This window comes from Polyodon spathula, chromosome 5, assembly GCF_017654505.1.
Source record: "Polyodon spathula isolate WHYD16114869_AA chromosome 5, ASM1765450v1, whole genome shotgun sequence".
Taxonomy (NCBI): Eukaryota; Metazoa; Chordata; class Actinopteri; order Acipenseriformes; family Polyodontidae; genus Polyodon; species Polyodon spathula.
In genome coordinates, this window is record NC_054538.1 from 6,038,804 (window position 1) to 6,051,779 (window position 12,976).

General features: G+C 36.3%; 1 protein-coding gene across 1 annotated transcript in view; it reads left to right on the forward strand.

Moving 5' to 3' along the window:
- The window catches only part of lama4 (laminin, alpha 4), a 43,302-nt gene that overhangs the window by 3,471 nt on the left and 26,855 nt on the right, over nt 1-12,976 (forward strand). The window contains exons 2-12 of the mRNA XM_041249586.1: nt 4,731-4,832; nt 5,827-5,954; nt 6,371-6,451; nt 7,050-7,264; nt 7,753-7,853; nt 8,664-8,844; nt 9,304-9,396; nt 10,943-11,094; nt 11,671-11,781; nt 12,193-12,304; nt 12,564-12,728. Coding sequence (XP_041105520.1) covers nt 4,731-4,832; nt 5,827-5,954; nt 6,371-6,451; nt 7,050-7,264; nt 7,753-7,853; nt 8,664-8,844; nt 9,304-9,396; nt 10,943-11,094; nt 11,671-11,781; nt 12,193-12,304; nt 12,564-12,728 — 1,441 coding nt within the window. The remainder of the gene's footprint in view (nt 1-4,730; nt 4,833-5,826; nt 5,955-6,370; nt 6,452-7,049; nt 7,265-7,752; nt 7,854-8,663; nt 8,845-9,303; nt 9,397-10,942; nt 11,095-11,670; nt 11,782-12,192; nt 12,305-12,563; nt 12,729-12,976) is intronic.

Sequence of the window (12,976 nt, forward strand, 5' to 3'; positions counted from 1 at the left end):
CTGAACTTTGTTTATGAACACATTTTTATTCAAATAGTTACCTGTCATGTGTGTCAACGCTCTTCCTCCCCCTTGTCACGGACAATGTACAAACCAGTCCTCTGGCAATTACAGTACTGGTATATTATTTACAAGTCAAGGGATTGTATTAAAATTAATTGGAAATGCCATGCTAACATATTTTAGAGTCACAAAACCCCCTGCTTTGGGCCCGGCCTCCGCCCTGTTACATTGGTGCCGTGACTCAGATCTCAATGACTGAGATCAGGCAGTGTTGTGTGACACACAGCCATTATGAATTCTGTCCCCTGTCAGTTCTCACACAGCCTCTGCCCTGTTACATTTGCACCACTTTATTTGCAGTGATATTAGAACCAAGCAGTAAAATAATTGCACTTACTGTTACACTCAAATAGGTTATTCTGTGGTGTCATGTGTAGGGTTACTCTCAGAAAATAGGATGGCTGACTACCATAACAAAAGCATCTCTGTGTGCCAAACTAAACACAGAATCTTTAGCCAGCTGTGACCAATAATGGCTTCAAAGTTGGAGGCAGCCTCGTTCCCACTGTATATGGAAAAAATGACTGAGCACTTTCATGGTCCACGACCTGCTGAATATGTTTGTTTTGGACATCATTGTACATTGAAATCAAGGCTTGTTATTGTATGTAGCCCCCACTGTGTTTGTTTTAAGAATACAGAGGAGGGTATTTAAGCATATTCGCTGAAGATTGTGGACTTGATTCTCCAACTATTCTCAAGCTACAGGTTGTGTCTTACTGGAATATTAAAATGCGCAGTAATCTGCGCCTAGCAGCCCCAACAACTGTCAAAAGGGATTTCTACAGACAGGTGCATTGTCCTTCTTTACAGGTATCCTCTAATACATGTTTGAGAGTGTTAGTAAAACAAATGGTTTATATTCTGGGACCCACCAGCATTTTGCCATTCTTTACACAGTATGTGCTGCTCCTATACTTCCCTCTGTTATTTAATAATGTAGTTTACATTAAAGCAGTGGCATCAGGAATTAGTCCCGAACCAGAAGAAATTGTACAGCCTGGTAGTGTTTAGGACAGGCTGCTTACAGAGGATTCTGGGAATGTGAGCAGCAGCAGCAGGAGCCGGCTATAAAAGCTTTACTGTTCACAGGATGTTTCCCATTAGTTCACAGTAGAAGCATATCTTTGTGTTTCAGCCTGCGAGAAAACAAATCAAGGAAAAAATATGTTGTGGAACTAGGCACATATTTTAGGAATGTGCAAATGCGTCTTGCCTCACAAGTCAAGAAATAAGTGGCCAATTGATACTGAGAGATTAAAGGCCAAGTCGTTAGATTCTAACAGCCATCTATTATTCAAAGTCAGAGTCACTGCTGAAATCTTTATTTAAACAGAATATATTTTCTGTTTTTTGACTTACAGATTAACAATATTCATTAACAATGCACTGTTAATTAGTGCTAAATGACCAAAGCTCTTAATGGAAAAGCATCTCGTTTCACAAACTCCAATTAAACTTTGGACACCCTTGGTGTACTATAATTGCAACCATAATTTAGTTTTTCAAATGGACTTCAGATCTTCATGGTTGTTTGAATGGGTTTTTGTAGGGTTTGGTTTCAGTTATGCTGTGGGACAGCTAGCTATAAAACTAATGGTTGTTTTTTTTTTTTCAAAATGTCAGACATCATTTAACAGTATGTTAGGCCCTGCTGTGCATACTGCATTGGAGTCCACTGAACACATGCCCATGAAAAAGTCTGGCTTGGATCTATGAAATGCAGAAGATACAATGTCAAGATATTTTTTAAATGGAGAACAAAAAAACACAAGAAAGTTTATGAACGAGAAGTGGTCATTCAGCCCATCTAAGGAAATAAAAGTGGTGCTCACAAAAAAATAACAAAATGATCAAATCTTGTTGTCAGATATCCTGTTGGTACGCTTTCATTAAACAGACAGCTAAATTGTTTTATACCATTTAGGAAACCTTCATGAAGAGTTTCCACTTGAAACACAAACCTACATAACTTCCTAGGTGTTGTTTAAAAATACAAATGGGGTGTATGATGTAAATTTGGGTTTACAAAAGGCCTATGGCAAAGTGAAACATTAAGATGCATTTTTAAACTAATTGTGATGGGAAACCAAGGAAAAGCAACCGAAAGCAGAGAGTATTTTCAATTGAGACGTGGTAGTGAGGGATCAGTGCTGGGATTCTTCGACATAAATAACCTAAACCATGGGATACAAATCAGCCATCCAAATACTTACATTTGAAAACCACACCAAGGTGCGGGAGTAGCTCACAGATCAGAGGCTCATTCAAATTCAATGTTAACAAATGGAAAGTGTTACATGCTGGCACAAAAATACAGGATATAGTGCCAAATAAATAGACACCCTATGAAAAACACATTGTTGTTTGTAGTGAATCCAGGCACTTTGGAGAGGCAATTAAAAGGCTTACAGAATGCATGGTTATATAGCAGTGAGTCAATGCTTGAAATACTGTGTTCTCTTATTCCTAATTGCTCTTATGTTTTTGTGGATGTGAAGCTGAATAGGCTCTTCCTGATTTAAATATTTAACAATCAGTTGCAGGCAAATCAAGTGACAGGCTTTCTGTGCAAAATGATAAATGGGAAAACAAACACAGCAGTTTGACTCACTGAAAAAAGCTATTTTTCATTTACTTACAGTATATGCTCTCAACAGTTTACATACAGGGTGATTAGAAAGTAAATTTATCCCATCAACGCAGCATGCTTTGGATACAATTGGGAGTTTAACTAATGAGAATGTCAAAGATCTGCCCTGGTTTTACAGCCGTCCAATCATTAGTGTGCAGAGTCAGGACATAAATATGCTAGGGTAGGGTGAGTAAACATAGCTGAATTAAAAAAGAAATACAAAATAAAACGGCATAGCTGAATTTCACACAATACTGAGAGAATTATTGAGAATTATATTGAGAACTTTGAAGTGATATTTCAAACTGCTTTTTACAAATTAAAAAAGATATCATAAGACAGCAGAGACATTGTAGTCGATTTGGTTACGAACCAATTTTTAAGAACTTTCTCAGAAAAAAATTGAGTTATACACCAGAAATACCTGAACTGATGAAGGCACCAATTCTTCAACTAGTTAATTATGTGGAATTACTTTCTCTGATTTCTGACTATGACAGCATGTTAATCAATCACTTTCAATAGCCACAGTATTTTCGGCTACCTGTAACAAAATTCCGAACAGCTTCATCTCTTCAGTTGCATCAATCTCCAAATAATTTGAAACATGAACATAATGCACATGATATGCTTTTGCCATGTAAATATGACATATACACTAGAATCAGACAAATCAAGCTATTTAAACATAATCAATCAGAGGGCATTTGAAACTTTGTGATAAATGTCAGTGAAATGTCAGCTATTATGTTTTAATGATTTGAACTTCAACAATATAATTAAGAGAATATTTCTGAATATTCTTAATTTTGTACTCCTTTCTCTGCCCATTGTTGAAAAGGCCTTGCTGACATTTCTTTTAACAGATTAAAGGGGTTTTTATTCCATGCAAAACTCCATTTAATTAAATATCAACAAAAATCATTCTGATTGACACCATTAACCCTGACAGTTTAATTTCAAGATCATTCTGATTGACACCATTAGCCCTGACAGTTTCATTTCAAGATCATTCTGATTGACACCATTAGCCCTGACAGTTTCATTTCAAGATCATTCTGATTGACACCATTAGCCCTGACAGTTTCATTTCAAGATCATTCTGATTGACACCATTAGCCCTGACAGTTTCATTTCAAGACCATTCTGATTGACATCATTAGCCCTGACAGTTTCATTTCAAGACCATTCTGATTGACATCATTAGCCCTGACAGTTTCATTTCAAGCTTTCCTTAACTTCTGCTTTAATGGATTGCAAGTACATAGGGCCTCATTTACGAAAGACCGTTAAACATTATGGTGCATCATAATTGCAGTTAGTGTGCACGTTCATGATTTCCAGATTTACTACTGCAATGTTGCTCATTATTGTACGAAATAGTGGGCATATTATGGCTGATTTTTATGTGTCACACCAAGTTAATCAGAATATGTGATTTGTATGGTAATGCATGAACTTAATTTGCACCATATTTACTACAGGGCGGTAGTCGTAGTGTTCACCTCAAAATGATTGATAATTAGTTTGCTTGGAAACCAGGCTTTAACCACTGATAGGCTCACTATTTAACACATTTTCTGGACTAAAATCATGGAGGCATTACTTGCACACAGAGGCCATATGGGTAGGATCCGAAGAGGAAAATGAATGAGTTATGGATTTGAAATGGAAGATTTAGTCTTTAAAACTTGGATGGTCCTCCCCTTGTGCCTGTTACCGCAGACCAGCTCTGAGCAATCTGTAATAGTAGTATGGTATGTAAATGAGCCAAATAGTGTGCATGTAAATCAGTGCGTTCTCTGTTAGTAAATGGGGCGGTACCATTTAGATTTATGGTGCACACTAGGCTCACTACGTAATGTATTTCATGTAAAAATTGCAATGCATCATTTTAATGCATGCTGCTCAGACCACCAGAACACTACAGTACGTGTTAACCCGGCATAGTCAAATGAGAAACTTGAAGGAGTGTGTTCCCTGCAACTGAGTAATGCACAGTATTTTATTGTGTTTTGCTTCTTATTTTTAGGTTTGTGGAAAAGGATATTTTCTTTATGAGCTGGAAACTTGTTTACCATGCAGCTGTAATGGTCACTCCAACAGCTGTCAAGATGTAACAGGTATCTGCAATGTAAGTGTCTGGCTATATTATTATTATTATTATTATTATTATTATTATTATTATTATTATTATTATTATTATTATTAACTGATCGATTCATATTCTTTCTACCACAGGGTACTGGACTAGATCATATTCACACTTAAAAACTGAATCTCTTCACATATTGAATATATTTTACAAATTTGCAACATAATCTATAAAAAAAAAATCTGAATTCTGGAGAAATATAGTAATTTTAAGCAAATTAAGTAAACATTAACACTTCATTCAGCTACTTAAAACCATCAATCTGGCTTCAAGAATGTCACAGCCCATGTTTACAGTTTGATTGGTAGATTCCCAAGTACCTTTAAGGAATATAAATAAATTGCCTGAACTGACCTTACTTGTAACTGTTCCCTCTACCGAAAGATAGTGATTTGATTTCTATCCCTTCTTCTTCTACTGTCAGATGCTGCATTCACAAAAAATAAATGAACAGAAGAAATGTACATCTGATATGTAGGGTCAATGAAAAACACTGTGCATGTGATTTCTGTCCTACCCTATTAGTGCTTTCTTGTCCATTGCATTTTGTAGTTACAATAATGGCTAAAATGTTCACTGTTATTAGTGGATTTTCCTTTATTTCCATTTCATATATACTGTTATTACATTTTTAATTGCAGTATGTTAGTGTTTGAATAACTTGAATAATTTACAGTGAATTGTTTAAGTCAAGACTTGAATTTGCCACAGGGGACTTTCTGATGAGAAAGTGACCAGTTGCCAGATCCAGACTTTGCTTGTGGTGGTCCAAGGAGATAACATGGAAACAGCTAAAGCAAAGCAAACACAAGTCAAAGCAACTCAGAAAAGTAAAATGAAACCAGTAAAATTATGTTTCAAACTAATATTGTAACAGACAGTCAGTTGTTATTTTCTGTTAGAACATTAATGCACGCTTTGTATGTAAACTTCCCTGAGTATGCTCTACTATTCCTCTTGCCTTGATCTGTAGAATTGTCAGAACAACACAGCTGGAGACTATTGTGAAGAGTGTCTTGATGGATACGTTCGTGATAAGGCTGAGGAGGGTCAGCTGATCTGCAAGCCTTGCTCGTGTCCTTTTCCAATCAGCTCCAACAAGTACGTGCTAAGCTTTTTTTTTTGCTGGTTTTTAGTGGCTCCAATCATTTTAAAAAACTGGCACAACCAGTGGAAATCTACCTGTGTATTAAAATAAAGAACAAGTAGACACACATTTCAAAACCGTTTTACCTTTTATAAAATTAAATCTAACATTAACCGAACATGAACCCAACATTCCTTAGTATTTAGATTTTATGACTGTGTGGTTGGTTAAGGACACTATTATACCCAGTCATAGATTTTATGACTGTGTGGTCAGTTAATGACACTATTATACCCAGTGTAATGTGTAATGTACTTACACATTGGATATAAAATCACCCACCCACTTTGTGCCCTTTTACAAAATACATACTAAAATGTACTAATTATTATTCGTGTTAAACTTGTGTAAATGTTTTTCTCTCTGTCAGCTTTGCAGTTTCATGTGAAAAGAAAGGCAGTGCAGTTCGGTGTATGTGTAAGGAAGGCTATGCTGGGCCCATCTGTGAAAGGTCAGTACTTCTGTTGATACAAAGCCCAACACTGTGCCTATGTCATGTATCTGTTTCACATGGACATCAAGTGGAAAGATTTTGCAGTAAGTACCCAGAATTAAATGGGATAGAATGGGTACATATAGGACATGATAAGAGGTCAACCTTAAAAAGCAACAGCAACAGTGTGATACTGTGTGTGAAGAACCAATTAAAAGTGTTGAATCAGAACACTCACTGTCCTCTCTCAAAGGCTTTTACAAGGATGTTTAAAAAGTTGAGTTTTTGACCAGGCCAAAAACCTCTACTGTACATTTTCCAAAGGAAAAACTAACCTGACACACTGAACCAGAAGAAAGAGTGAAGAAAAGTCAGGTTTTAGGAGTTGAGGTTTTGCCAATTTGAATATTCCTCAGATGTGTTAGGTTTATAGTGATTGTGTTGTATATTCACTGACTTTGAATTTTAATGCTTGAACTGGAATCTGTATTTTTATTTCTCCTGTCCAGTGATATAAAAACAAGAAGCAGAAACTTAAATGTATTTTATAGTAACAATTGCTGAAGAAATATGTACTGTATTCTTTCAACTGCAACGTTTGTTTATTACTGACTAGATGTGCCCCTGGTTACTACGGCAACCCTTTATTGATTGGCGGCACCTGTAAGAAATGTAACTGCAATGGGAACTCTGATCCTAACCTGATCTTCAGTGATTGTCACAATACAACTGGCCACTGTCAGAACTGCTGGCACAAGACTACAGGAGTCAACTGTGAGCGCTGTGCTCCTGGTTACTATGGGGATGCCATCAGCACCAAGAGCTGCAAAGGTAAAAAACACGAATAAACACTATGATATTTCTTCATTTGTGAGCTTATATTATATTCAACAGGATCATGAAGGGTTAGGAAAAACACCTTCACATCAACCCCAAAGTGTATCAAGATAGATCCACTGTAGTATACCTTACATAAAGCTTTGCGTATATATATGGGGAAATGCATGTGCTTGAAGTAAGCTCGTATTTGAACAATACAAAAATATAAACCTATACTAGTATAAAACATCATTAAACACAGAATTAGTGTGAGAAGTAATGGATTTGGTTGTGTTGACTATTAACAATACAGGGTCATCCAAATGTATTACCATTTTTCTTTAAAGAATAGTTTGGTAAACAGTGCTCTTTGGAATTATAAGATGATTAGGAATGTTTGCCAATCAATTGATTCACTCGATTTTTCATAATATGGAGTGATGCCAGTTAATGTCCATTATGATCCAGTTCTATTGTGTATTTTTCATCATTATCTGTAGAATGCAGTTGTGATAAGTGTGGCACAGACTCCTGTGATGACAGGACCGGAAGGTGTTATTGCAAGCCAGGAGTCACAGGCTCTTCCTGTGACCGCTGTGAGGTAAGAAAAGAAATTAGCGTTTTAGGCACCTTCAGTTTGCTGTGAATGCTGACAATTGTCGAGAGATTATGTAAAGCTAATAACAGACACCCCTTGTTCTTCACTAAAGTAAATTAACATACAAAGCAAATAAATTAACTTACCTAAATATATCAGCTGAATTATTTTAGGGCAGTTTTTAAGGGAATGCTAGAGAAGGTATGTGGATTTACCAAATATAATGGAACTGCATTTTATTATGTTTGTGTAAACAGGGTAACACTTTACAGTGTCTCTAATTCCTGTGTATTTACATAGTAGTTACTTAGTAAATACATGTGTGTTTACACATAATTACACTGTTGTTATGCATAGTTACAATTTACGTAATGTGTAAATTGCTTTTCACAATATATGTAATTGCACAATTGTATCAGGAAAGGGTTAGAGTTAGGGTTAGGGATATGGTTAGGGTTAGGGTTTGGGTTACGGGGCTAGGGGTTAGATTTAAAGTTGGAGTTAGGGTTAAGGATAAGGTTAGGGTTAGGGTTAGGTTTAGGTTTGGGATTAGGGTTAAGGATAGGGTTAGGGTTTGGGTTAGTGTTACGGTTAGGGTTAAGAACAGGGTTAGTTTTAGATTTAGGGTTATATCATTAAAAAATGTACAAATTAAATGCATTGTAACTATGTATAATAACACTGTACTTATATGTACGTACACATGTATTTACTAAGTAACTACGAGGTAAATACACAGTCAATAGAGACACTTTATGTAAAGTGTTACCGTAAACATATAAACCTTATGAGCACTTCCTCCGGTACGAGTAGGTCGGTCACTATGGATTCAGCAGTTGCCGTGGATGCAGGAGGTGCATGTGCGGCGTGGCCTCTGTGAATGATATCTGTAATCCTGTGACGCAAGCCTGTGTTTGTCAGCCTGGTGCTGCTGGCATGCGCTGTGAGCGCTGTAAGAATGGCTACTGGAACTATGGGCGTTCTGGCTGCCAAAGTAAGTGTACTGTATCTAGTGGTTATTCTCATACTCATTGCCATAGTATAGCTGACTAGAGACAGCTTGATAACTTTTGCACTGAGGTACACTATGTTCTTTTGTTTATTATGTTCATGATCAGATCTGTTAAAACTTCACGATCGGTTTATACTGAAGATAATGATATTGGCATGAGCAACAATTGACTTCGGAGGCTCTCAGTCTGATTTTAAACGGCCTGCTGGGAACTTTGTTAAGACCGCTCCCTCTTGCAGAGAATCACCCACAGCTTGGCTTCATGTTCTGGTCTTCACTGATTGAACCGTGCCTAAACTTGAAGCCAATTTTAGACAATTTTCACTAAGCAGCTCAAATCAAGATTATGTATACTGTATGTCTCAGAAAATAATTGCTTAAAAAGTTTCCTAAAGGTTTTTCATCTTACATTGGCTTAACTGTTAATATTTTGCTTTCTAGAATGTGATTGTGGAGGAGGATCATGCAACAGTGAAACAGGGCACTGTCTTTCAGTTCCTGTTATACCACCAGCTACCAATGCCTGTGATATAAGTAAGTTGGTTGAATGTGGAAATTAGATTGCACTAGATAACATTACATGCTGGTGCATCATACCAATTGGAAATAGTGCTTGGGTTATTTTAAGGCTGCTGTTATTCTCTGTATAACACGTAGGAGCCAGTGGGTTCAAGTTATTTGTCGATTTACCTTATCCAGGAAGTGTTTAATTAGGACAAACAGTAACTGCAAGCAGGCAGGTATTGATTAAAGTAGACTGAAAGCTCAGGGTAAATGTCAATTGAAAAATATTGCATTAACAATTCAGTGTTCTCCGTGGCCTACTTAACTGTGTGTACCTGCTGCTGATATAGGGTAAAATCAAGCAAACCATTTTTGGGTAAATATGATTAGTGCGTGGATGTCAGTGTCACTCTTCCTACCTCATTGTTTTTTTCATTATTCAGTGTGCACAAGCCAAGCTTTTTATTGTCTGCACTGGACTCAGCACAGTGCTGTGTCTTTTCCTGAGTACTTTAATTAAAAAATGACATCACTGGACCGACACAAGGGCATTTTAAGAATCTGAATGTTGTAAAGCACTGCATTAGAGAAAGACCGGTATTATACCTGGTATTATTGAGTATAATTAGTGCCTTCTGGCTGTATCCACATTCTGGTATAGAACCGTCTTGAGGGAAATTACTGTATGTCCTCATACTTACTGGTAGGTCAGAATCCCTGCTTGTTTTATATAGCCCCTACAAACCACTAATGTGGTCATGTAACTCATAGATTCTGAACAATGTGGTCATGGAACTCATAGATTCTGAACAACGTGGTCATGGAACTCATATATTCTGAACAATGTGGTCATGGAACTCATAGCTTCTGAAAAATGTGGTCATGGAACTCATAGCTTCTGAACAATGTGGTCATGGAACTCATAGATTCTGAACAATATGGTCATGGAACTCATAGATTCTGAACAACGTGGTCATGGAGCTCATAGATTCTTAACACAGACAAAAACAGGGAATAGACATGACTGAGTGCATTCATTTGGTATCTCAGAATATACCTAGAGTTTTAGAATTCTGAAATCCCTTTGGTCACTGTAAATTTACCTAACCCTAACCCTAACCCTAATCCTAACCCTAACCCTTCATGGCTTTAACCATTAATGGATGCATGAACTTTGATGATACTTCCCAGTCTTATAATAATCTGGTGTGCACATAGCAGACTTTAACCTTATACTATGTGGAAATATGCAAATTACAATGCACTTATAGTCACATAGGCTGAGAGAGAAATGTAGGATTTAGTTAGAAAAAAAAACATGAAATCATATAGAAAGAGAAAACAGCAAGTAGGTATAAGTAGAAAGTTGAAGAACAGCGGTATAGAAACAAATGTAGTTGAAATGTTTGTTAAATAATTAAATCAGTTTCTTTTAGTATTGGCACAGTGTGCAGAAGAAGATAACTGAAACCAGCTTACTGCCATGTACTTTATGTTCCATGAAGAGAAATAAATCTATTTTCTGTGTTTTTAAATCTAAATAAATTACTGCCTCTTGTTCTGCTTTGCCAATCAGCCTGTGATAAATGTATCTGGGATGTAATTGAGGACCTGATGTTTTCCAATGAATCTATGAAAGAAATCAAAGCAAGCATGGTAAACATTTCCAGTGGAGCTGCTGCCAACAGCCGCTTCAATCACCTCAACATCACAACCCAGCACCTCAAGGTACTGGAAATAACAGGAGCAGCATTATTGTTATTAGACTTCTTTTAGATATTGTATCCCTTTGTCCAAGATCTGGTGGGGTAAACCACATGTCTAGCTTACACAACCTACATACTTACAAAAAAGCCAATACCATAAGCTGCAAGTCTGGTTCTTCTAAATATGCATTTATAGAGCTCTTGTAAACTACTGGGCTTCATGATCACTTACAAGGAAACCAATAATATACAACACACTGACGCACAGTTAGGTCATTCATAAAAGGGCATGACCGTCTATAATGGGGTCCGCTACACCAGGTAACAGCAAGGGATGTTCATAAAACAAATATCACCCTCCCCTTTTAAGTTGTTACTGGTTTAAAATGATTTTGTAGGCTTTCTTACTTATGTTAATAAGATCTATTATCGAGATAACAGAATGAACATTGAATGCACAACTAATCACTGACAATAAAGTAAATTAATGGTTTTCATCTGTGAATATACAATAGCTTTGCTTGTTATTTTTATTTGTATTTATTTCATTAAAAAAGATTTTTAAAGGACAATTCATTTTGCACCGGTTCAATCACAGAGCCAGTTATCCAGGTGGAGGAACCAGTCTGAATACAGATTACTCCAAACAGACAATGTTGAGGATGTCGTTACAAATCTACAGTCAGATTTGAACTCTTTGGCTGAAAAGGTATGCAAACATGCATCTGTTCAAACTGACACAAAATCTGTTGCCGTAATAAAGGAAACTGGAAAATATGCATTTTACAATGCATTTAAATACATTAATATGTCACATGTTACCATGGTAAAAGAACGTTTTATTGCAAAAAGATTCTTGTACAGTATTTCCTTTTACAAAAGCTTAACATAACAATATGTCTCTTGCTCGTTTTGGACTGGTAATTAACGTTCATATTATTGCAATATTATATTTGTTATTGTACAGTTGTACAAAACAATGAGCTCTGGTTTTATGCAGCTTCCATAAAAACCGGGCATTTTTCCAGGTTGGGGCTTCACTAGTGCTGTGCTCTAGAATATGCAAATTGTGGTCAAATGTAAAGTAGTGATTAAAAATGCTGTGGTTTCTGTTTGTTAGGAAAATACAACAATCTCTGAAGGACTTGAAGTGGAGAAGGAGACACAAGACACCCACCTCCGTGCAGATCACCTTGAAAAACAGCTCATTGCAGTGAGCAAGAGCATTGAAGGTGCACACTGGATTTAATAGTTCTGAGATTATATGAACTCTAGAAATAAAACCTTTGTGGCAGCAGACAGATCAAATATGGGTTCAGTGGGGATCATGCTAGTCACAGTTAGAATTGCAGGCTGGCAGATACCCTTGTCATATCGCTTTGATAAAGGTTATCACACAATTAACATCCAAAAGTCAATGAATCATTGGGTTCTTATTGCATGATTGTAACTGCAGTCTCGTTCTTCTGTTGTTTCATCTGTCGCCGGCAGACATTATTGCCAAGCTGATCTACTACAGTCTTCAACATAATCTGACCTCTGAAGAAATCACCAGGAGGAAGGAGGAAGCAGAGGACATAGTGAACACTATGAGAAAACTGAATTTGTCTCTGAATGGACCCATCGCTACTGAGGAATCCATGAAAGCAACTCAAAGTAAGTTCTACAAAAAAAACAAAAAAAAAAAAAAAAAAAACATATATATATATATATATATATATATATATATATATATATATATATTCTTATATATAGATATATATATATATATATTATATATATATATTTTTAGAAGGCTTTTTTTTTCTAACATTTCTGTTCTACTGTATCATGCAATACCTTGTCTTTGGTTAATGGTTTTGCCGCTTGTAAAAAAATATATATATTTCATTATACTCAAATAT